Below are 26,168 nucleotides of genomic sequence, written 5' to 3'. Positions count from 1 at the left end.
AATTAAAGGAAACAAGTGAATTCAGAAAGTCATCCCCAGAATAAACATGATGGCAGAGGGAAATGACATCTAAATATAGAAAACCACTCAAACTCACTTAGCACATGGAAAGCAATGAGCACAAATGCACGTATTGTAAGTAAAAACATTCAAGATATGCAAACACTGAACTTTGAAGAAAACTTGGATATTGCTGCTATTATAAGAGATGTGGTTCAATGATTCCATATGTGACCAAACTGGGCTATAATCTTTTTAAGAAGAATAGGGAGGGCCAAAGAGGTGGAGGAGTGGCGCTGTATGTGAGAAACAATATCAGAGCGGCTGAAATGAGGAGAAACTGGGGAAAGGAAGCAGCTTTATGGATCATCCTGGAAAAAGAAGATGGAGCCTGTATCCACAAGGATGTTATCGACAGACCTCTGGCACAAATGGAGAAGCTGGACAAGGATCTGATAGAAGATATTCAAAAGTTTGGTATGGAAGGAGAGGTGCTACTATTGGGAGATTTCAACTTGTCTGATGTGGACTGGAACATCCCGTGGACAGAATCGGAAAGAAGCAGGAAGATTTTGGACTCCTGTCAAAGTGCTTTGCTCAGATAAATGGTGACTGAACCCACTAGGGAAGGGTCTACACTGGATCTAGTGCTCACAAATGGAGGAAGTGTTTCCAATGTCCATGTGGGTGTCCACCTAGGTAATAATGATCATCACACGATATGGTTTGATATAAGGGCAAAGGCAGAGTGTGGACGCACAAAATTCAAAGTACTGAACATAAGAATATAAGAGTAGCCATACTGGGTCACACCAATGGTCCATCTAGCCCAGTGGCAACACTCCATACTACAAATCCCATTCTGCATACTTTCCATATTTGTCTCAATAGCAAACTATGGACTTTTCCTCCAGGAATTTATCCATTTTTAAAAACTCAGATACGCTAACCGCTTTCACCACCTCCTCCGGCAAAGAGGTCCAGAGCTTAACTATTCGCTGAGTGAAAAAATATTTCCTCCTATTTGTTTTAAAAGTAATTCCATATAACCACCTCGTATGTCCCCTAGTCTTTGTACTTTTGGAATGAGTAAAAAAAATTGATTTATTTCTACTCATTCTACACCACTCAGGATTTTACAGACCTCAATCATATCTCCCCTCATCCGTCTCTTTTCCAAGATGAAGAGCCCTAACCTCTTTAGCTTTTCCTCATGCGAGACAGGAGTTCCATCCCCTTTATCATTTTAGCCTCTCTTCTTTGAACCTTTTCTAATTCTACTATATCTTTTTTGAGCTATGGTGACAAGAACTGAATGCAATACTCAAGGTGCGGATGCACCATGGAGCGATACAAAGGCATTATAGTATTTTCGGTCTTATTCAACATCCCTTTCCTAATAATTCCTAGCATCCCGATTGCTTATTTGGCTGCCGCACACCTAGCATTAGGTAACTATGATTCAGATTATTCTTTCCAATGTGCATCACCTTGTATTTGTCCACATTAAATTTCATCTGCCATTTGGCTGCCCAGTCTTCCAATTTCCTAAGGTCTTCCTGCAATATTTCACAGTCCGCATGTGTTTTAACAACCTTGAATAGCTTTGTATCATCTGCAACTTTGATCACCTCACTCATCATTCCGATTTCCATATCATTTATAAATATGCTAAATAGTACCGGTCCCAGTACAGATCCCTGCGGCGCTCCACTGTTCACTCTCCTCCATTAACAGAAATAATCATTTAACCCTACCCTCTGTTTTCTGTCCAATAACCTATTCCTAATCCACACCAGAACCTTGCCTTCTATCCCATAATTCTATTTTTTTCAGGAGCCTCTCATGAGAAACTTTATCAAAAGCTTTCTGAAAATCTAGATACACTACACCAACCAGCTCACCCTTATCCACATGTTTATTCATGCCTTCAAAGAAATCATGCAAGTTGGTGAGACAAGACTTCTCTCGGCTGAACCCATGCTGACTTTGTCCCATTAAACCATGTTTGTCTACGTATTCTATAAATGTATTCTTTATAATAGTTTCTACTATTTTGCCCGGCACCAACGTCAGGCTTACCGGTCTATAATTTACTGAGTCACCCCTAGAACCCTTTTTAAAAATCAGCATCACAATGGCCACCCTTCAATCTTCAGGTACTACAGGTTACATATTACTAACAGATCAACAATTTCATGCTTGAGTTCTTTGAGTAACCTTGGATGTACGCCATCCGGTCCAGGTGATTTACTATTCTTTAATTTGTCAATTTGGCTCAGTACGTCTTGCAGATTCATCGAGATCTCTTTCAATTCCTCCGCATCATCACTCTTGAAAACTATTTCCGGTACTGGCAGATTTCTTACATCTTCTTCCGTAAAGACAGAAGCAAAAAATTCATTCAGTTTCTCCGCTATGGCCTTGTCCTCCCTAAGCGCCCCTTTTGCTCCTTCGTGATCTAACAGTCCCACTGGACTTCAGACGTACTGATTGTGGTGAAATGGGGGAATACCTGGAGATGAAACTAATGGCATGGGTAGGTGTAGATGAAATGGAAAATAAGTGGTCCAAGTTGAAAGCTGCTATAAATATTGCAACTGATCTTTATGCAAGGAAAGTAAACAAAAACAGGAAGCCTATATGGTTCTCCAAACAAGTGGCCAAAAAAATAAGGGAAAAAGAGACTCGTTGAAGAAATGCAGAAGAACACAATGAAATGATCACAGAAAAGATTATCAGAAGCAAATAGGGAAATACAGCTAGCGAAAGTGCGGGCAAAAGTAAAAACGGCTTAAGATGTTGAGAGGTGATAAGACCTTTTTCAGATATATTGGGGAAAGAAGATACCGAGAATGGCTATGTGGAGAGTGATGAGGGTAAAGCGAACGTGCTAAACAATTACTTCTCTTCGGTATTCATGGAACAAAATCCTGGAAAAGGACCACGGTCAGCTGTCAAAGGAATATCTGGGAATGGAATGGATATTACACCGGTCACGGAGGAAAGCATTTACAAAAAGCCTAAGAACCTGAAGGTGGATAAAGCTATGGGGCCGGATGGGATACATAGCAGGATACTGAGGGAACTCAAAGAAGTACTCGTGGGACCTATTAAAGATTTATTTAACAGAACTTTAGAGTCTGGAGAGGTTCTGTGGGATTTGAGATGAGTGGATGTGGTCCCTCTTCACAAAAGTGAAGACAAGGAAGAAGTGGGAAACTACAGGTTGGTAAGTCTCATGATGGTAGTAGGAAAAATGATGGCGTCGCTGCTGAACGAAAGGATAGTTAACTTTCTAGAAGCCAATGGGTTACAGGATCCAAGGCAACATGGCTTTACAAAAGGAAAATCCTGCCAAACAAATCTCACTGACTTCTTTGACTGGGTGACCAAAGAACTGGAAGAAGAATATGTGCTAGATGTAATCACTTGGATTTCAGCAAAGCCTTTGATACTGTCCCTCTCACAGAAGACTCATGAATAAGCTGAGAGGGCTGAACTTAGGATCCAAAGTGGTGAACTAGATTGGAAACTGGTTGACCGACAGGCGTCAGAGGGTGGTGGTAAATGGAATCCACTTGGAGGAAAGGAAGGTGAGTAGTGGAGTGCCTCCGGGGTCGGCGCTGGGGCCGATAATGTTTAATATATTTGTGAGAGATATTGCTGAAAAGTTAGAAGGAAAGTTTTGCCTTTTGCAGATGACCAAGAAGACAGCTAATAGAGTGGATACCCTGGAGGGAGTAGAAACGATGAGAAGGGGTTTCCGAAAGTTAAAAGAATGGTTGAGGGTCTGGCAGTTAAAATTTAATCACTACTAAACTTTGGGTTCTCTGCAGCTCCAACTGGTGTTGATTAGTCACTGAAAAAATTCCACCAGAATATATATTGTATGGTTTCTAATACAATTTTTATATTTTTTTATTATGCAGTGCTCAGAATTTGCTCAAGTGCCATTATACCATAAAAAATTAAAATTTAATGCCAAGAAGTGTAGAGTGATGCACTTGGGGTGCAGAAACCCCAAAGAGATACCAGATAGGATGGGAGAGATTGGTAAGCTCGAATCAGGAGAGGGACCCTGGGGTGATGGTGTCTGAGGATCTGAAGGTGAAGAAACAATGTGACAAGGCGGTGGCTGTGGCCAGAAGGATGTGAGGCTGCATAGAGAGGGATATAACCAGCAGAAGAAAGGAGGTTTTGATGCCCCTCTACATCATTAGTGAGGCCTTACTTGGAGTATTTTGTTCAGTTTTGGAGGCTGTACCTTGCTAAAGATGTAAAAAGACTTGAAGTGGTGCAAAGATACAAAAATGGTATGAGATTTGTGTTGCAAGACGTACGAGGAGAGACTTGATGACCTGAAGGAAAGGACGTCCAAATATTTGAAAGGTATTAATCCACAAAAAACCCTTTTCCAGAGATGGGAAGATGATAGAACTAGAGGGCATGAATTGAGGTTGAAGGGGAGCAGACTCAGGAATAATGTCAGGAAGTATTTTTTCATGGAGAGGGTGGTAGATACTTGGACTGACCTCCCGTTGGACGTGGAGTTAAAAACGGTAACAGAATTCAAAACTGCGTGGGATGAACACAAAAGAATCCTCTATAGAAGGAATGGATCCACAGAAGCTTAGCAGAGATTAGGTGTCAATGCCAGTAATTGGGAAGCAAAGCCAATGCTGGGCAAAATGACAAGGACAAATCAATGTCAGTTGTACATATAAAGTATCACATACAATGAGTTTATCTTGTTGGGCAGACTGGATGGGCCATTCAGGTTTTTATCTAGCATCATCTACTACGTTACTACTGTGAAGCTTATTTTTGACGTTTGCAAAAATAATAATCTTACCCCATAATTTTGTATATATGAACAAACATTTCAGGCAAGACATCGGTTATTACTGGTAGCTCAACACCACCGATGCTCTGAAGCCATCAAATAGTAATAATCCCGCAATCCACATAAGGTATTCTTGAACATGGGCAGTTGTGAATCAAATTAGGCAGTCAATATTTTGTAAACTACAGTGGAACAACAAATTGAACATGTAACTCATATCACCAGTATGTATGCTTCCATCACTCATCAGCTGCAGTAATAAAGCGAATGCTACATACCTGTTGAAGGTATTCTCCGAGGACAGCAGGCTGATTCTTCTCACTGATGGGTGACGTCCACGGCAGCCCCTCCAATTGGAACTTCTCTAGCAAAGGCCTTTGCTACTCCTCACGCGCCGATGCGCACCGCACATGCGCGGCCGTCTTCCCGCCCGAACCGGCTCGTGTTCGTCAGTCCCATATGTGGCAAGACAAAGACAAGAGAAGACACAACTCCAAAGGGGAGGCGGGCGGGTTTGTGAGAACAATCAGCCTGCTGTCCTCGGAGAATACCTTCTACAGGTATGTAGCATTCGCTTTCTCCGAGGACAAGCAGGCTGCTTCTTCTCACTGATGGGGTATCCCTAGCCCCCAGGCTCACTCAAAACAACAACCATGGTCAATTGGGCCTCGCAACGGCAAGGACATAACTGAGATTGACCTAACAATTTTTCCAACTAACTGAGAGTGCAGCCTGGAACAGAATAAACATGGGCCTAGGGGGGTGGAGTTGGATTCTAAACCCCGAACAGATTCTGAAGCACTGACTGCCCGAACCGACTGTCGCGTCGGGTATCCTGCTGCAGGCAGTAATGAGATATGAATGTGTGGACAGATGACCACGTAGCAGCTTTGCAAATCTCTTCAATAGTGGCTGACTTCAAGTGGGCTACCGACGCTGCCATGGCTCTAACATTATGAGCTGTGACATGATCCTCAAGAGCCAGCCCAGCCTGGGCGTAAGTGAAGGAAATGCAATCTGCTAGCCAATTGGATATGGTGCGTTTCCCCACAGCCACTCCCCTCCTGTTGGGATCAAAAGAAACAAACAATTGGGTGGACTGTCTTGTTGGGCTGTGTCCGCTCCAGATAGAAGGCCAATGCTCTCTTGCAGTCCAATGTGTGCAGCTGACGTTCAGCAGGGCAGGAATAAGGACGGGGAAAGAATGTTGGCAAGACAATTGACTGGTTCAGATGGAACTCCGACACAACCTTTGGCAAGAACTTAGGGTGAGTGCGGAGGACTACTCTGTTATGATGAAATTTGGTGTAAGGGGCCTGGGCTACCAGGGCCTGAAGCTCACTGACTCTACGAGCTGAAGTAACTGCCACCAAGAAAATGACCTTCCAGGTCAAGTACTTCAGATGGCAGGAGTTCAGTGGCTCAAAAGGAGGTTTCATCAGCTGGGTGAGAACGACATTGAGATCCCATAACACTGTAGGAGGTTTGACAGAGGGCTTTGACAAAAGCAAACCTCTCATGAAGCGAACAACTAAAGGCTGTCCTGAGATCGGCTTACCTTCCACACGGTAATGGTATGCACTGATTGCACTAAGGTGAACCCTTACAGAGTTGGTCTTGAGACCAGACTCAGACAAGTGCAGAAGGTATTCAAACAGGGTCTGTGTAGGACAAGAGCGAGGATCTAGGGCCTTGCTGTCACACCAGACGGCAAACCTCCTCCATAGAAAGAAGTAACTCCTCTTAGTGGAATCTTTCCTGGAAGCAAGCAAGATGCGGGAGACACCCTCTGACAGACCCAAAGAGGCAAAGTCTACGCTCTCAACATCCAGGCCGTGAGAACCAGAGACCGGAGGTTGGGATGCAGAAGTGCCCCTTCGTCCTGTGTGATGAGGGTCGGAAAACACTCCAATCTCCACGGTTCTTCGGAGGACAACTCCAGAAGAAGAGGGAACCAGATCTGACGCGGCCAAAAAGGAGCAATCAGAATCATGGTGCCTCGGTCTTGCTTGAGTTTCAACAAAGTCTTCCATACCAGAGGTATGGAAGGATAAGCATACAGCAGACCTTCCCCCCAGTCCAGGAGGAAGGCATCCGGTGCCAGTCTGCCGTTGGCCTGAAGCCTGGAACAGAACTGAGGGACCTTGTGGTTGGCTCGAGATGCAAAGAGATCTACCAAGGGGGTGCCCCACACCTGGAAGATTTGTCGCACTACTCTGGAGTTGAGGGACCACTCGTGAGGTTGCATAATCCTGCTCAGTTTGTCGGCCAGACTGTTGTTTACGCCTGCCAGATATGTGGCTTGGAGCACCATGCCCTGACGGCGAGCCCAAAGCCACATGCTGACGGCTTCCTGACACAGGGGGCGAGATCCGGTGCCCCCCTGCTTGTTGATGTAATACATGGCAACCTGGTTGTCTGTCTGAATTTGGATCATTTGGTGGGACAGCCGATCTATGAAAGCCTTCAGAGCGTTCAAGACCGCTCGTAACTCCAGGAGATTGATCTGCAGACCACGTTCCTGGAGGGACCAGCTTCCCTGGGTGTGAGGCCCATCGACATGAGCTCCCCACCCCAGGAGAGACGCATCAGTAGTCAGCACTTTTTGTGGCTGAGGAATTTGGAAAGGACGTCCCAGAGTCAAATTGGACCAAATCGTCCACCAATACAGGGATTTGAGAAAACTCGTGGACAGGTTGATCACGTCTTCTAGATCCCCAGCAGCCTGAAACCACTGGGAAGCTAGGGTCCATTGAGCAGATCTCATGTGAAGGCGGGTCATGGGAGTCACATGAACTGTGGAGGCCATGTGGCCCAGCAATCTCAACATCTGCCGAGCTGTGATCTGCTGGGACGCTCGCACCCGCGAGACGAGGGACAACAAGTTGTTGGCTCTCACCTCTGGGAGATAGGCACGAGCCGTCCGAGAACCCAGCAGAGCTCCTATGAATTCGAGTCTCTATACTGGGAGAAGATGGGACTTTGGATAATTTATCACAAACCCCAGTAGCTCCAGGAGGCGAATAGTCATCTGCATGGACTGTAGAGCTCCTGCCTCGGATGTGTTCTTCATCAGCCAATCGTCGAGATATGGGAACACGTGTACCCCCAAGCCTGCGAAGTGCCGCTGCTACTACAGCCAAGCACTTCGTGAACACTCTGGGCGCAGAGGCGAGCCCAAAGGGTAGCACACAGTACTGGAAGTGACGTGTGCCCAGCTGAAATCACAGATACTGTCTGTGAGCTGGCAGTATCGGGATGTGCGTGTAGGCGTCCTTCAAGTCCAGAGAGCATAGCCAATCGTTTTCCTGAATCATGGGGAGAAGGGTGCCCAGGGAAAGCATCCTGAACTTTTCCTTGACCAGATATTTGTTCAGGGCCCTTAGGTCTAGGATGGGACGCATCCCCCCTGTTTTCTTTTCCACAAGGAAGTACCTGGAATAGAATCCCAGCCCTTCTTGCCCGGATGGCACGGGCTCGACCGCATTGGCGCTGAGAAGGGCGGAGAGTTCCTCTGCAAGTACCTGCTTGTGTTGGAAGCTGTAAGACTGAGCTCCCGGTGGACAATTTGGAGGTTTTGAGGCCAAATTGAGAGTGTATCCTTGCCGGACTATTTGAAGAACCCACTGATCGGAGGTTATGAGAGGCCACCTTTGGTGAAAAACTTTCAACCTCCCTCCGACCGGTAGGTCGCCCGGCACTGACACTTGGATGTCGGCTATGCTCTGCTGGAGCCAGTCAAAAGCTCGTCCCTTGCTTTTGCTGGGGAGCCGAGGGGCCTTGCTGAGGCGCACGCTGCTGATGAGAGCGAGCGCGCTGGGGCTTAGCCTGGACCGCAGGCTGTCGAGAAGGAGGATTGTACCTACGCTTACCAGAAGAGTAGGGAACAGTCTTCCTTCCCCCATAAAAACGTCTACCTGTGGAGGTAGAAGCTGAGGGCTGCCGGTGGGAGAACTTGTCGAAAGCGGTATCCCGCTGGTGGAGCTGCTCTACCACCTGTTCGACCTTCTCTCCAAAAATATTATCCGCACGGCAAGGCGAGTCCGCAATCCGCTGCTGGATCCTATTCTCCACGTCGGAGGCACGCAGCCATGAGAGTCTGCGCATCACCACACCTTGAGCAGCGGCCCTGGACGCAACATCAAAGGTGTCATACACCCCTCTGGCCAGGAATTTTCTGCACGCCTTCAGCTGCCTGACCACCTCCTGAAATGGCTTGGCTTGCTCAGGAGGGAGCTTGTCCACCAAGCCCGCCAACTGCCGCACATTGTTCCGCATGTGTATGCTCGTGTAGAGCTGGTAAGACTGAATTTTGGCCACGAGCATAGAGGAATGGTAGGCCTTCCTCCCAAAGGAGTCTAAGGTTCTAGAGTCTTTGCCCGGGGCGCTGAAGCACGCTCTCTAGAACTCTTAGCCTTCTTTAGGGCCAAATCCACAACTCCAGAGTCGTGAGGCAACTGAGTGCGCATCAGCTCTGGGTCCCCATGGATCCGGTACTGGGACTCGATCTTCTTGGGAATGTGGGGATTACTTAAAGGCTTGGTCCAGTTCGCCAGCAATGTCTTTTTTAGGACATGATGCATGGGTACTGTGGATGCTTCCTTAGGTGGAGAAGGATAGTCCAGGAGCTCAAACATTTCAGCCCTGGGCTTGTCCTCCACAACCACCGGGAAGGGGATGGCCGTAGACATCTCCCGGACAAAGGCCGCAAAAGACAGACTCTCGGGAGGAGAAAGCTGTCTTTCAGGGGAGGGAGTGGGATCAGAAGGAAGGCCATCAGACTCCTCGTCAGAGAAATATCTGATGTCCTCCTCCTCCTCCCACGAGGCCTCACCATCGGTATCAGATACAAGTTCACGAACCTGTGTCTGAAGCCGTGCCCGGCTCGACTCCGTGGAACCACGGCCACGGTGGGAGCGTCGAGAGGTAGACTCCCTCGCCCGCACCGGCGAAGCTCCCTCCACCGACATAGTCGGGGAGCCTTCCTGGGAGGCGACCGCAGTCGGTACCGCAAGCGGCACCGATGTCGGAGACCTCACCCCGGGCAAGGAGCCAGCCGGCGCCTCACTCGACGGTACCGGTGGCGCAAGCACCCCCGGTACCGGAGGGGAAGGGCGCAACAGCTCTCCCAGGATCTCTGGGAGAACGGCCCGGAGACTCTCGTGCAGGGCGGTTGTGGAGAAAGACATGGAAGCCGATGCAGGAGTCGAAGTCAGAGTCTGTTCCGGGCGTGGAGGCTGTTCCGGGCTGTCCAAGGTGGAGCGCATCGACACCTCCTGAACAGAGGGTGAGCGGTCTCCCGGTGCGATGCCTGCTGGGTGCCGACTCCCTCAGCGACCCAGAGCTCTCGGTACCGACGCGGAAGGAGACCGGTGTCGATGCTTCTTTGACTTTTTCAAACGAAGCATGTCACCGGAGCTTCCCGGTACCGACGAGGAGGACGTAGAATCCAGCCGTCGCTTCCTCAGGGCTGAGGCCGAAGAAGGTCGGTCTCGGGGGGGGGGGGCTGTACCGCAGGAGCCCTCAGGGTAGGGGGAGACCCACCCGAAGGCTCACCGCCACCAGCAGGGGAATGGACAGCCCTCACCTGCACTCCAGATGAAGCACCACCGTCCGACGACATCAGCACTAGTGGAGGTCCTGGTACCACCGACGCCGACGCAGCCTTCTGATGTCTCGGCCCCGACGATGCAGAGGGTCGATGCCTCGATGCAATCGATACAGTCGCAGCCGAGGGCGGAGGTGTTGACGCTGTCGACGTCGACGCACTCGATACTCCCGGTGCCGATGCCGACGAAGAGCCCGAGAACAAAACGTTCCACTGGGCCAATCTCGCTACCTGAGTCCTTTTCTTTAAAAGGGCGCAAAGACTACAGGCCTGCGGGCGGTGAGCGAGATTACCCGGGCGCACTGGGTGCACGTCTTGAAGCCGCTGGGAGACTTCGATGACATGGACGGAAAAATCACGCCGGCGAAATCAAAACTCGTAATTGCGGTAAGGCACCAAAAAGAAGGGGAGAAAAAAACTCGACCCGAGGCCTCAAAGGGGCCTACCCCGAAAATGAAAGAAAACTTATTGGGGCCAAAAACTAGAAATACAGGGAAGGGAAAAAGACCGTAAGGCCCTTCTCCGAAATCCCTTTTTTTTTTTTGTAAGCGAAAAGTCAAAAGACGCGCGAGGGTCAACTTAAGGGGTGCGAACGGCGCAAACACGACCGTACCGAGCGCTGACAAAAGAAGACTGACGAACACGAGCTGGTTCGGGGAGGAAGACGGCCGCGCATGCGCGGTGCGCATTGGCGCACGAGGACTAGCAAAGGCATTTGCTAGAGAAGTTCCGATTGGAGGGGCTGCCGTGGACGTCACCCATCAGTGAGAACAAGCAGCCTGCTTCTCCTCGGAGAACACAGATTACAAAATTTTGGCAGAAAGCAAGAATCGCAATAAGAGATCCACAAAGCTGCCAAACTAAACTAGAATGAACATTTGAAGAGTAATGTTTACTTAAAAGAACAATGGAGAGGGAGGAAGTGACGTCATCGGAGGTAATGGCTGCTTGAAAGCCTGGCTCCGATAGTCCTGAAGTAAAATAAGCAATAATCCTTCTCTGCGAGCGATCGAAAACGGCTTAAAAAGCAGGAACTGCACGCTGAACAACATTGGAATCGATCGAGAAGATGGAGAAGCGGGGCGAACTGCCTAATCTTTCTCAGTACGCGTTTTCGGGCAGCGGCCTCCCAAAACGCATGGCAAATATGGAGGACGAAGTCTACAACACGCCGGAGCTTTTTGAGGAGCAAGCGAACACCGGCAAGCCCCTGTCACAAGATTTGGTAGAGGAAGCGGAGAAGGGCTTTCCGGAGCTGCGAGCGTGGTTAAAAGAAATGCGCACTGATATAAAAGCGGTGAGGACAAAGCTGGAATCTCTGGGAGAGGAGCTAAGGGGTGAGATAGCAGAGATTGGGCATAGAGTGGAGGAGGTCGAGACCAGACTGGAAGATTGTACAGAGGATATGGGGGTGATGGACAGAAAAATAATTGATTTGCAAATCGGGCAGCAGCGTATCGACGGCCAGCTTGAGGACTTGGAGAATCGCAGCCGTCGCTGCAATCTACGATTTCGCGGGCTGCCCGATACCCCCACCTACCAGGAGGCAGAAACGGTGGTACAACAAATTGTCAGCTCCCTACTCTCGACTGCTGAGGCCCCGATGGCTCCGGATCAGGTGATACTGGAGAGGGCGCACCGAACCATGGGGCACACCCGAAATAACCTCCCGAGAGATATTATAGCTTGCTTCAGAGACTTCAAATTAAAAGAAAGAATCTTGAAGGCCGCCCGTCAGAAGGAAGACTTTAAATGGGATACATACCGGGTGGAAGTCTATCAGGACCTGGCAGTGGCGACACTAAAACGCCGAGCAGAACTTAAGCCATTCACAGCCAAATTGAGAGAGTTGGGCCTGCGCTATCGCTGGAGGCACCCATTTGCGCTGGTTTTCTATAAAGATGGGCAGCAACACCAAGTTAAGTCACTGGAGGAGGCCCGAGTGATAATCCCGGAGGGTGAAATAGCGGAGGAACCAGCGAGAACCAGACCACAGAAATCATCTATGGGAAATCGACCTCACTCAAAGTGGCAAAGGGTGGGCCGCAAGAGGTTGGAGCGCCAACAGTCAGCTCAGCGCCTAACCTGAAGAAAAGGCAATGGTTCCAAACGGATGGGCTGAGCGAGGGTCCTGCACACGGAGTGAAGCAAGGCAGTACGCTCTGGTTGCATTCAAGTTAAGACTGGAATTAATGTTGGGATTTTCTTTTTACTTAGCATTTGTTGGACAAGACCGCACTTCCTCTCATGAAGCGCCAATTCCATAGGGAAGAAGCGCAAAGGTTGAAACGGTGGGGGGGAGAATTTAACAATAAGGGGATTAGTGGGTGGAGGTATAAGGGGCAAGAGTTAAGAAGAGGGGATTATAGGGCACAAGGGAGGAAGGGAAGGGTATGGAGAGAGGGTCTCTTTAGATGGTGGAATTGGAAACATAAGGTTGACCTGTTTAATATGTATAGATGGAATGCAAATGTATAACTATAAATGTTAGAGGCCTCAATACTCCTCAAAACGAAAACAGCTATTTGGAGATGTGCTTCGCCTGGGGGCGGACATTGTCTTCCTACAGGAGACTCACTTAAAACGCAATCATGAGCACCTGATGCACCATAAGAGATATCCTGAGATATATTGCGCATCTAGTTCAGATGGAAAAAGGAAAAGAGGAGTACTGGTGGCTCTCTCAGATAAATTTGCCTGGGTCATACATAGAGTGATCAAAGATGTAGAGGGTAGATATGTATTGATAATAGCGTCCATACAGGATAGATACTATACTATGATAAATGTATATGCCCCCAATGAGGGGCATAAGACGTTTCTGGAGTCCCTGGAGAAGATTATTCAAAATCATGCAAAAGGTCAGCTTTTGGTGGGAAGTGATTTTAACTTAACTATGGATCCACGGGTAGACAACTCTGGCGGGAAGGTGGAGTATGCCAAGAGTGATAGACTAGCATTAAGGGCATGGTTAAATCGTTGGAATTTGCGGGACCTGTGGAGGGCCCATCATGTGGGTGAAAGAGACTATACCTATTATGCTCCTCAATACAAGTCATACTCCAGAATTGATTTTTGGATGGGCGATGGAGAACTGAGTGATTCATTAGGGAAAATAGAGATATTGCCATGTAGCTGGTCAGACCACTCTTATGTGGCACTGACCCTGAAGATGGGGGGTGAACATAAAAAACGTAAATATTGGAGGTTAAACGAAACCCTTCTCTTAGACCCACAAAATATCACACAAGTAGAACAATATATAAGAGAATATATTGAGATAAATGATACGGAGGAGGTGCGCCCTACGAGTGTTTGGGAGGGGTTAAAGGCAGTATTGCGAGGTAAATTAATAGCACTTCAGACACACCTTTCTAAAAAACAAAAAGCACAAGAGGCAGCGATACGCCAACAGCTAGAAAAGCTGGAGAGAGACCATAAGGCAGACCCAAATAATCCTAGTGTTGAACAGAAGTTGCATCAGGCTCGGCTACAGTTAAATGAACTACAATTAGCAGAGATCACTATTCAACTCCAGCGGGTTCAACAGGAACATTTTGAATTCGGAAATAGGGCCAGTAGACTGCTAGCACACAAACTTAAGAAACAGGCACAGCGTAATTGGATATCGGGTATTATAGACCAGGAGGGGGCTCGATGCACACAAACGGAACAGATTCAGGAAGCCTTTAGCCAATTTTATGAACAATTATACCAATCAGAACAAAAAGCATCCCCTCGAGATATAATAAATTACCTACAGGAGACGGCACTACCGAAACTTACAGGAGAAGAACTGCAGAGGCTATCACAGGATATTACCCTAGAAGAGATAACTGAAACAATAGAGGCCCTCCCCACTAATAAGGCTCCGGGACTAGACGGGTTTCCCGCGCGCTTCTATAAAATATTTAATAAATGGTTGGCCCCGGTTTTATTAAAGGCGATTAATTCCTTTGAAGATTTGGAGGAGCTCCCATATTCCTGGAGGGTGGCGGAGGTGATCCTCATCCTGAAGCCGGGAAAGGATGAGTCCCAATGTGGATCCTATAGACCAATCTCCTTGTTAAATATAGACTACAAAATTTTCACCAAAATCTTGGCATGTAGGATTCAGGGAATCTTGCCTAGGCTTATACATGAGGATCAGGCAGGATTTATAACAGGGAGACAGACATTTGATAATGTCAGAAGTTTGATGCATGTTGTTCAATACGCAGAGGAGAATACGGCAGTACCAATGATCCTCTTTTCAGTTGATGCCGAGAAGGCGTTTGATCGCGTGGAGTGGTCGTTTCTTTTCGAGACGCTAAAACAAATAGGCATAGAGGGCAGATACTTGGGATGGATCCAACTACTATACACCAATCCTTTGGCAATATTAAAAATAAATAGCTCTCACTCTGAACCCCTACATTTAAGAAGGGGAACTAGACAGGGATGCGCAATGTCGCCCCTTCTGTTTGCTTTATCCATTGAGCCATTGGCCAAAAGGATTAGAGAACATGAGGGAGTGTCGGGGGTGACAAGGGGATGGAAAGAGCAGAAGATTATGTTATTTGCAGACGATGTTCTGCTGACGTTGTCACGTCCCCAGATCTCATTAGCGAATGTCATGCATACAATAACACAATTTGGTTTGAAATCGGGATTTAAAATTAATGCCACTAAATCCGAACTCCTCAATCTTACTACATCTGACTTAGAGATCCAGCAAATCCAGAAGGATTTTCCATTTAAATGGGTAACTAAGGGCATTAGATATTTAGGAGTGATGATTACTCCGAAAATAGATCAGATCTACCAGGCAAATTACCCACAAAAGGTGAAAGAAATGTTTGCAGAATTGGATAGATGGGAGGGATTGAATTTATCCTGGTTGGGGAGAGTTCACGCCATAAAGATGATGCTACTGCCTAAACTACTGTATATATTTATGGCACTGCCAGTACCAATACCTCGCATCTTTTTTCAACGCCTTAATAGAAAAGTGTTTGCGTACATTTGGAATAAACGACCTCCTAGAGTGCGCAGGGCAGTGATGTTACAAGAACCAACTCAAGGTGGGATGGGAGTCCCAAATTTTTATCTTTATTATCAGGCGGCCCAAATGCGTATATTGGCGGATTGGGACCCGATGACTGTAAAGAAATGGCTTCACTGAGAACGGGCGTGGCTAGGCACACGATTTCTAGGAGACATATTATGGAAACCAGAAAAAGAAATAATGAGTATCCAGCGTAGGATCCCTAGAGGGATAGGTCACCTATTGAGCACTTGGCTACAGTTACGCAGGAAGGTATTTCCAGAACGAAGATACTTTCTACAAATGGGGATTAGGAGTGCCCCGGGCTTCCGGCTAGGTGAATCAGAGAAAACATTTCAACAATGGGCATATAAGGGGTTATATAAATTAGATCAAGTTTGGCAAAATGGAGATATAAAATCCTTCGAAACACTTCAGGAGGAATATGAGCTAACCAATAGGGATCTGGTCTATTACAACTGCCTGCGGAACTATATTGCTCGTAGGGCAAAGGATGAGTTAGAACTCGCGGAAACAAAACTTGAAAGGGCATTGAGGGGAGGTGGTAATAAAGGAAGTATTACTAGGATCTACAAAGCATTGCAACTCCTCACTACACCACAGGACCATTACACTGAGAAATGGGAAGGTGCCCTGCAGAAGAATTTCTCTTCGGAATGGTGGCAGAGTAGTTATAGACAGTTGTTAAAGCCCTCCATCGCTCAGGCCACAATAGAAAATGGATATAAAATATTATACTGGTGGTATTTTACACCAGAGAAACTGCATAAAATATATCCCCGAGTCTCAGCAAACTGTTGGAGGGAGTGTGGAAGGCGGGGCACATTCATGCATATTTGGTGGGATTGCCCAAAAGCCCAGAAATATTGGTCACAAATTATTGAATTAGTGAAAAAAGCTATACAAATAGAATACCCACAGCAAGCAGAAATTTGTTTATTACACTCTAGGCCCCCGGGTAGCAAAAAATTTACGCATAAACTGGCGATCCAGATGTTAGTGGCTGCAAAAATGGCAATTGCAAAAGCCTGGAAAAGGGTGACAATGCCCTCTACCAAAGAAGTATTGGCTAGAATTGATTACTTACATGTGATGTCTAGGCTAACGGCGATGAGAAAAGGTCAGATGCATATATTCCATAAAATTTGGCAACCTTATGAGACGGTTAGGCAAACTCTTCTTTAACTCCATTGTTGAGGGGGGGAGGGAAAAAGGGGGTTCGGTACAAGGGGGGATTCTTATAAGTATTGATTAGCAAATTAAACGGTTAGATTTGGAATTTCAGATCTATTGTATCATCTGTCACTGTTTAAGCTTCTGTTGTGCTGTTTATATGGAAGGATGGAAAATTTGAAAAATTTCAATAAAAATTATTACTAAAAGAACAATGGATGGCAGTCTAAGACAGCAAGTCAAAGAGGCTGAGTTGAAACAAGGTTCTTAAGTTACAACAAGAACTGTTGAAGAAATGTTTGTTAAAACTGCATATGATCCACTCAGTTAGACCTTTATTTTCTGGAAAGGCATCAAGAACCTTGATTCTTTCCACAGTGATGAGTAATATCAACTACTATGCTCCATTACTTAAAGGGATCCATTCGGCTGACCTCCAACATCATCAACTATTCTCAGGGAAGACATAGAACCGGGGATCTAGAGAGTAGGAGTGAGGACCTGAGCCCTGCTGCCCAAAGCCATAAGACTTCACTCTTCTAGGAGGCACGAGAACTCTCGTATGCTTCAGAAGCACATCCGAGGACATGGATTACTGAGACCGAGTCAGCACGGCTTTTGTGTGGGGAAATCTTGCCTGACCAATTTACTTCAATTCTTTGAAGGAGTAAACAAACATGTGGACAAAGGGGAGCCGGTTGATATTGTTTATCTGGATTTTCAAAACGTGTTTGACAAGGTACCTCATGAAAGGCTACAGAGGAAATTGGAGGGTCATGGGATAGGAGGAAAAGTCCTATTGTGGATTAAAAACTGGTTGAAGGATAGGAAACAGAGAGTGGGGTTAAATGGGCAGTATTCACAATGGAGAAGGGTAGTTAGTGGGGTTCCTCAGGGGTCTGTGCTAGGACCATTGCTTTTTAATATATTTATAAATGATTTAGAGATGGGAGTAACTAGTGAGGTGATTAAATTTGCTGATGACACAAAGTTATTCAAAGTCGTTAACTCGCGACAGGATTGTGAAAAATTACAGAAGGACCTTACGAGACTGGGAGACTGGGCGGCTAGATGGCAGATGACGTTTAATGTGAGCAAGTGCAAGGTGATGCATGTGGGAAAAAAGAACCCAAATTATAGCTACGTCATGCAAGGTTCCACGTTAGGAGTTACGGACCAAGAAAGGGATCTGGGTGTCGTCGTCGATAATATACTGAAACCTTCTGCTCAGTGTGCTGCTGCGGCTCGGAAAGCGAATAGAATGTTGGGTATTATTAGAAAAGGTATGGAAAACAGCTGTGAGGATGTTATAATGCCATTATATCGCTCCATGGTGCGACCGCACCTTGAGTATTGTGTTCAATTCTGGTCGCCGCATCTCAAGAAAGATATAGTGGAACTGGAAAAGGTGCAGCGAAGGGTGACTAAAATGATATCGGGGATGGGGCGACTTCCCTATGAAGAAAGACTAAGGAAGCTAGGGCTTTTCAGCTTGGAGAAGTGACGGCTGAGGGGAGACATGATAGAGGTATATAAAATAATGAGTGGAGTGGAACAGGTGGATGTGAAGCATCTGTTCACGCCTTCCAAAAATACTAGGACTAGGGGGCATGCAATGAAACTGCAGTGTAGTAAATTTAAAACAAATTGGAGAAACATTTTCTTCACCCAACGCGTAATTAAACTCTGGAATTCATTGCCGGAGAATGTGCTGAAGGCGATTAGCTTGGCAGAGTTTTAAAAGGGGTTAGACGGTTTCCTAAAGGACAAGTCCATAAACCGCTACTAAATGGACTTGGGAAAAATCCACAATTCCAGGAATAACAAGTATAGAATGTTTGTACGTTTGGGAAGCTTGCAAGGTGCCCTTGGACTGGAATGGCCGCTGTTGTGGATAGGATGCTGGGCTCGATGGACCCTTGGTCTTTTCCCAGTGTGGCATCACTTATGTACTTATGACTACATTTCTTAGAGAAACATCAACATAGGTGATTCACTCCTGCCACACACTAACCACAGCCAGCCTCTCCAGTGTTGACACATCTTAATTAGATAGACCTTTCAAAATACTACCCTTGACCAACAGAAAACTGGGTCCCAGGCTAGCCCAAGGAAAAGAGACTGAAGCTGCCAGTGAGGGATCCTGGGTACCTTACCCGGGCAATAACCAGCAGAAACATTTAGGGGCAAGTTTCTGTGCATTAATGCAGGAAGCTGTCTGAGAAGACAGCTACCACTGAATGTAACCCCCAAGAGCAATGAGACTCTGGGTCTCTTCCTGGGCCCAAAAACCTGTGGCTTATCACCAACTTGAAAATTCTCAAAGCCTACAAGTGAAGGTGAAGGGCAGTCTCCTTCAGTAGTGGCAACACCCAGTGAAAAGATCTTAAGTGATTCTATGAAAGAGCCCAGTCCAAACACAGCAGTGACCCAGAACGTGTTGGGGGGGGGGGGGGGGCAACATCCCAACCAAACACCTGCCTGTGTCTACGTATCTAAAGGGAGGAAGCTGCCAATATCAGTATTAGAAGGAGGGCACTGCGGAGAAGAAGGATCCCCCATAAGTACTGCCAAAAGCCTCTAGATTTTGGCCCTTAAGGTTGCTGAACTCCTCCAACAGACCATTACCTCTTATAGAAGATGAAAATGCACCTTAAATCTAGGGATGCTGTATCTGCTATTCTGTATTGGAGCTGCCTAGAAGCAGGACTAACACTATGACTCTGTTTGTAACTAGTCCAACAGGCAATCTATGTGATCCCACTAAATGAGCTGCTATCACTACTTAACTCCATTGCGCAAGACACACCAGCAGTCAACCCATCCAGGAGCTCAGAGATGTCATGTAAGGGTATACAAGACCTCACCTCTGTATAATGTAACTGTAGCCCCATCGGAGGATGCTGGATCCAACGCGGGAGGATTCTAGATTTGAGTCACTGTATATAGTTGCATGGATGGAGAGAGACTATAGAAAAGGGAAAGTAAATGAACAGAGGCTCAACCCTGAAAGCTGTGCTCCCTTCAATCTGGTTTAACTAGATACGGAGAACCACCCTTAGAAGTCTTAACAATTCATCTTATTTCCACCTGGGGGGGCTTATACCATCCTTGGGCTTGGTCACCATAAGAGTAGAATCAGGCAACTACACCTAAGGGAATCTCATCTATATTTATCAGATATAATGGGAGATCCCCTTACAGAATGCTGTCTCTCATAGAAAATGCAAGAACTACTCAAAGATAAAGCCTGAGAGGTGACCAGCTTCTCTGTCTCTCAGCCACCCTACTATGGCACTATTTTCTACTGAAGAAACAATCTCCTTGTGTCCACCAAAACTTGCCCGCTCCCCTTTTCTAGCAGCCACAAAACATTGTCAAGTTAAGCAGAGTTTCCTTCCTTGTTGGAAAACTGAATAGGTCTAGGTAGGGCTCCACAAGACTCGGACAAGCTGCTGAAGGAAATGCCTGGGAATTTTTTTGTTTGTTTTTAATTGTGGTACCTTAAGCTGACCTTAAGGAACTCTGGGAAGCTTCTTTTGAACAGAAAGCCAGATCTGCAGGATGTCCCTACCATTAGTGCCATAACAGCTGGGGGGGGGGGGGGGGGGCTGATATATAAGTAAGGGTATTTTCTGTGCAATTAACGGTACAGAATTGAATCAATTTTGGATCAGCTTGGCTTGCTATGGCGTTTGGGGGGGGGCAAACAGAGGGAATGGAGGGGTTTAAAAAAAGGGGAGGTCCTGTTGCTTTCCTTATCAAATCTGGGTGCAAGGCAGCCTAAAAACCTGTTTTGCCATGCAACACTTGACAGCTACCCACCCCCCCCCCCCCCCATCCAAACCCAGCTTTAGAGGGGTAGGGGCCTTCAAGGCCAGAAGAGGACTCTTTCTTTTGCTTTCTTTATAAACCTGCTGTAACATACCCAGACTCTACCAGAACAGTCCCCACTAGCTGACTCCCCTGCACCACAACTCGCAAGAGGCAGCCTGATACACTCCCACAGCACAGGCTATGTATGCCAGTCCCAAAATGACCATGGTTGTTACCAGCGCACAAACTGAACTCCTGCCACTATCATAACCCTGCAAAGCTACCAGAGCTGATGTGAATCCTATGCACTGGTCCTGCTTTTAGCCCAGTAGGAAACCCGCCAATACCTCCTTTTGTGGTTCCCACTTACTGGCAGTGTCAGTAGTGAATCTTCCTCCCTATAGCACAATGCTTCCCCAGGTTTGCCCCTCCCAAAGTGAGAGAGACATGCTGTGGAAGGGAGAGAAGAATTCTAGCTTGTAACCTTCTCGCACCACATCGAGGACTCACTGGTCCGAAGTAATTCTGGCCCACTCTGAAAGAAACAGAGAAAGCCGACCACCGATCTGCTCTCCTCCCGAGTGGACCTGCGCCCCATTATTGGGAGGCCCAAGAAGGAGCCCCCCAACGAGAGTGGAGTCCAGCCAGACGCTTCTCGTTGCAAAAGGAAGAACGCTGCCCAAAATGAGGACGCTGAAAGGTTGCTTTGGACCGCCCCGGGCGATACCGTCGCATCTCTCTGAAACGTGACCTCGAAGCTCCCTGCCTGGAAGTAGACTTGGGTCTATCCTCCAGAAGACGCTGAGATTTGGAATCCCCCAAATCTTTACCAAATCTTTTCTAGGTCGTCCTCAAAAAGCAATTTCCCTCAGAAAGGCAATTTAATGAGCCGTTGCTTAGAGGCCATATCTGCAGCCCAATGACGAAGCTACAGAAGATGCCGAGAGGAAACGGTCAAGACATGAGTTTGGCCGAAGCACAGACCAAGTCATACAAGGCATCCGCCAAGTACGCCAGCCGAATATCCATCAGCGACATCTGAGGAGTTCCCGGCATATCAGACTCCGAAAATCAAATCCATGACAGAATGTAGCCAACTGAGACAAGCTCTAGCCGCATAAGAACTACAAACAGAAGCTTGAAGTGTCAAAGCAGCCACCTCAAAGGCACGTTTTAAAGAGGCCTCTAGCCGTCTGTCTTGCATATCCTTAAGTGCCACACTACCTTCCACTGGAAGAGTAGTCTTCTTAGTGACCGCCGTCACCAGGGCATCCACCCGAGGTAGAGCAAACTGCTCTAAACGGTCCGCTGAAACCGGATACAGGCTGGCCATAGCCCTGGCTACTTTTAGCCCCCCCCCCCCCCCCCCTCATCCGGATCCGGCCACTGGGCCAAAATCAACTCTTCAATAGCTTCATGTACCGGAAAGGCCTTAGAAGGTCATCTGGTACTAGTCATCTTGGGGTTGACCGCCTGAGAAGCCGCAACCTCAGGGTCCTCTATATTCAGGGCTTCCAGTGCCTGAGAGATAAAGGAGGACAACTCCTCCTTATGGAAAATCCTCACGGCGGAAGAGTCCTCCACATCCTCTACACCCGTCTGCTCTGACAGAGCCACCACGGAGGAAGCTGCAGGCGACTGTATGTAGGACCCCTCCTCAGACCCCAAAAGCCTAGGCTTTTTAAGGGAGGAGAAATCCTCGGGGGAAAAACCCAAAATCTCTTGGTTACCCCTAGACCCCCCTGAGAGGATCAAAGGCCGAAGCTGTCGCAGCCACGTGAGGGAGGAGAAAAGTCCTTTTCAACAAAAACGCCGATGGAGTAGCAAAATAAATTCTGGCGAAAACCCCTCCCCCGCAAAGGAGGAGGTCGCAGCCATGGCACCTGCACCACTGCCCACAGTGCCTGACGCCCCCCCCCCCCCCGACTCCTATAGCAGCGGACAAGGAGCTTTGCCCAAAACTGCTAAAATGGCGCGAGAATCGCAAGGCTCCGGGCGGGAAAGCACGCTCTCGGGGGAGGGGGGCCACCACTCCGTCGAGTCCTGGCAAATCAGCGCACCCCGCGCTGCAAAGGTCCACCTCTGAACACCATTTCCTGCATCGGGAACAGCATTTTACCACCTCCGCTGCCATCGCCCGTCCCCGAACAGGAACCCAGCAGGACTTACCCCGGACTGGGAAAGGACGGGAACTGACAGCTGAGCTGAAGAAAAAAAAACTCTCCGACTCCACTTCGAGGCAGGCTCAGACAAGCAGGCAACAGAAAACAGGATTTGGACAGCAGTAACACAAACCTGCTCTCAGCAAAAACACGCTTCCCTGTGCTTCTCGGTTTCTCTTTTAAATAAATTCTATGGTTCGCTTTTTTTTTTTTTTTTTTTAGTGAGGAGGCAGAAACAAACAGGGAAGGAAAGGAACAGCAAAAGCCTGTTCAGAGGGAATTTGAGGTGCAGCAGGGACCCAGCAACTGCGTATGCTGCCAAAGGGGACACCACCAGCCCGCCAACCCCGGCTCAAACTGGCCACCGGCCCAGGAGCACCCTCAGAGGCCTTGGGCCCAGGAGCTGGAGAAAAGCCGTCCACCACCTGCTGTGATACAGACATACTAACTGAGGAAGGAGCTGTCCATCTGGCATCACTGCCTTTAGTTTATCTCTATCTCCACCTGCTAGTAGGCGGACTTAACCCACTAGTTCCTGGATTCATCTGCTGCAAGTAACAAGGAAACTAAGTTACACCACTGCTAGAGAGGAGTTACTGGGAAAACACAATTTATTATAATTGGGCAAAAATCTTGTGATCAATGGCTGTGGCAGAAAGAAACAAACAGAGGTAAACTACTCAGCTGTGGGAACATCTATGCATGGTCTTCAAGGCTTCACTGGAAAACTTTTGAAAATATGGTGAGGCTGGCACCATTGGTTGTCGTCACTCAGTGAATGTCACTATGGTGAACTTTATCATACGGGGAAAAAGAGGTAATGCTGCCCTTGTATATATTTCTTATGAGACCCCAGTTTTGGACGCCATGACTTTGCAAAGCTATTGACAGGGTGGAGACAGTTCAAAGACAGGGCTTGCAACAAAAATACTACAAGGCTTAAGGCACAAAATATGCTCAGTAGAGGAAAGGGAGAAGTGGGGCATACATATGAAGATGGAAGGAAGGTCAAAGATGCCTCAAATAACCTTTCACTAGAGGAGGTGAAAACAAATATTGATAGATGTGTCAGATACAGAAAGCAGTGGTATTAAAAAAAAAAAAACAGGTTTGAGAGGCTGACTTAAAAGAAAGAAGGGGCCTGAACTCTGAAGTCCAGAAACATATGTTCATCTACCCAAAAGAATACAAGATCAAAGAGGGAACACAATAAAACCCAATGTGATAAGAAGTAATGGCCGCCAGTTGATATCTGGGATATATCTGTAGCGTCAACCAGGCAGACTGAGTGGGTCAAAAAGTCCCTTATCTACCAATATTCACCATGAATCAGGAGTGGTCAGCTAACGTATCATACATATAGATGACAGAGATGGGCCAAAGATACATTATGAAGAAACAGAGACAAATGTATATCTTCTTTATCATACTCCACATATCCTGGGATTTAGGGCTGAAGTTCATTCTCTGTCATGGTATGTGCAAAACCAACCCATATGGAGCATCTCCTGTGAGGTGCAATGTCAATAAAAAAGAGCAGGCAAGCAGTAAAGAAAATCACGTTCTAGATCCACACACACTTAGCACACCATTTTCAGTGTTGTTTTCTTTAAAGATGCATCACACACATAATACAGGGTCTGAATTTCATTTCTCAACTGTTTCCTTCAAGTTTTATTTATTAAAATGTACAATAAAACTGAATAGATAACTCCAGCATATTCTGTACAAAGTAGCAGTAATTGATGCTATACATATTATATTTTTAATCATCATTATTCCTTAAGTGGATCTACTTCCTAGAACCAGGATTACGTAGCCAGAAGGGATTTATAGCCCCAGGTACAAAAATTACATTGTGAGTCCACTAGGGACAAAGTAACCTGCATATATGTAAACCGCTTTAGTCGTACTACAAAAAGACAAGACGATACATCAATCCATGACCCTTTACCCTCTCTCATTAGCAACCAGTAAGAATTAAAACTACAGACACCACCCACAGACCAGTTAGAAATCTGCATACCTCGACCTCTAGAGGAACTTCGACCTCGAGGAGCCCCCACCACCGTTCCTCCTCCTCGTCCTGTTAATCGCAGGACAGCGGCACTGTTTACAGACATCGAGAAATTTCTCTGTCAAAAAGAGGACAAAAGTAAAGCCAAAGCCTGGAAAAGCACAAACGCTCAACTTTTCTGTTGCACTGAACCACCCTCTCTCCTTCAAGCGCTGTGTCAAACTTTCCAAACTAGAGAGGCCAATATTTAAAGCAGAGATGGTGGCAAGGCAAAAGGAACAATGACTTGTGTGCTTAGTGGCAGTATTCAGAGATGCTTTTTGGAAGCTTCCAATGCTGCCCCAAATGTGTTCAATCCTCTGGTCAAACTAAAAGGAAACAGTTCAGCAGTAAATATGTTAAAGTTGAAAGAATAACACAAGGACAAAATAAACTGAAAGTCCTCGGACTAGGGATACTAAATGGAGGACACTGCAGATCCAGGGAGAACTTCTGCGGACTGCATGCTCCCTGTGTCTGCAACATATGTCTGATGCAGAAGCAGACAGAGCAACCAGAGCAGAAGTTACAACAGATCAGAATGTCTATTGTACAAAATGAATACAGGAGTGAGGGAGGGCTGAAGTGCAATGATGGAAACATGAACAAATATGTTGTGCAGTAGACAAGCCATAGCACAATGATTTTTCACTGATCACTCATATATATTTATTAAATCAATTATAATAAATGGTGCATAGAAGTATGGACATGTTTAAACACACATGAATGAATGAGCAGAGCATTACATAGAAAAACCTTTTAAAAAGTATCTATTTCAGTAAAAACGGTTTCTATAGTTTAGGTGAAAAAGATTTACACCATATAAGCACACCAATGCTATTAACATGCATTATCTCCTAAAGGTTCCATTTTATCCAATGAGACCTAGTTATTAATAGCATGCACTAGAAATCTGGCACACAATGACAAGAAAAATTTTAAAACTCTGCAATAAGTTAAGGAGAGATCTTAGATAGGTGGCTACTAGGAAAGTGCATTCATTTGAAAATAAAGGTAAACCATGATGAATGAGGCAATTGTTGGTTGGGTCCCTCTAAAGAAACCAAACTGACATGGGTCGTGAAAGATAGCGAATGCTACATACCTGTAGAAGGTATTCTCCGAGGACAGCAGGCTGATTGTTCTCACTGATGGGTGACGTCCATGGCAGCCCCTCCAATCGGAACTTCTCTAGCAAAGGCCTTTGCTAGTCCTCACGCGCTGATGCGCACCGCACATGCGCGGCCGTCTTCCCGCCCGAACCGGCTCGTGTTCGTCAGTCCCATATGTAGCAAGACAAAGACAAGGGAAGACACAACTCCAAAGGGGAGGCGGGCGGGTTTGTGAGAACAATCAGCCCTGCTGTCCTCGGAGAATACCTTCTACAGGTATGTAGCATTCGCTTTCTCCGAGGACAAGCAGGCTGCTTCTTCTCACTGATGGGGTATCCCTAGCCC

The 26,168-nt window shown here is 46.8% G+C and overlaps 1 protein-coding gene across 3 annotated transcripts in view; it reads right to left on the bottom strand.

Annotated features, from left to right (window-relative positions):
* The window catches only part of GIGYF2 (GRB10 interacting GYF protein 2), a 734,963-nt gene that overhangs the window by 535,364 nt on the left and 173,431 nt on the right, over window positions 1–26,168 (bottom strand). For all 3 annotated transcript variants that reach the window (XM_030217174.1, XM_030217173.1, XM_030217175.1), the window contains one exon: window positions 24,679–24,787. In XM_030217174.1, the coding sequence (XP_030073034.1) occupies window positions 24,679–24,787 (109 nt within the window). The remainder of the gene's footprint in view (window positions 1–24,678; window positions 24,788–26,168) is intronic.

This window comes from Microcaecilia unicolor, chromosome 10 (genome assembly GCF_901765095.1).
Source record: "Microcaecilia unicolor chromosome 10, aMicUni1.1, whole genome shotgun sequence".
Taxonomy (NCBI): Eukaryota; Metazoa; Chordata; class Amphibia; order Gymnophiona; family Siphonopidae; genus Microcaecilia; species Microcaecilia unicolor.
Note: the sequence above shows the minus strand (reverse complement) of the source record. Positions and strands in the feature narration are given on the sequence as shown.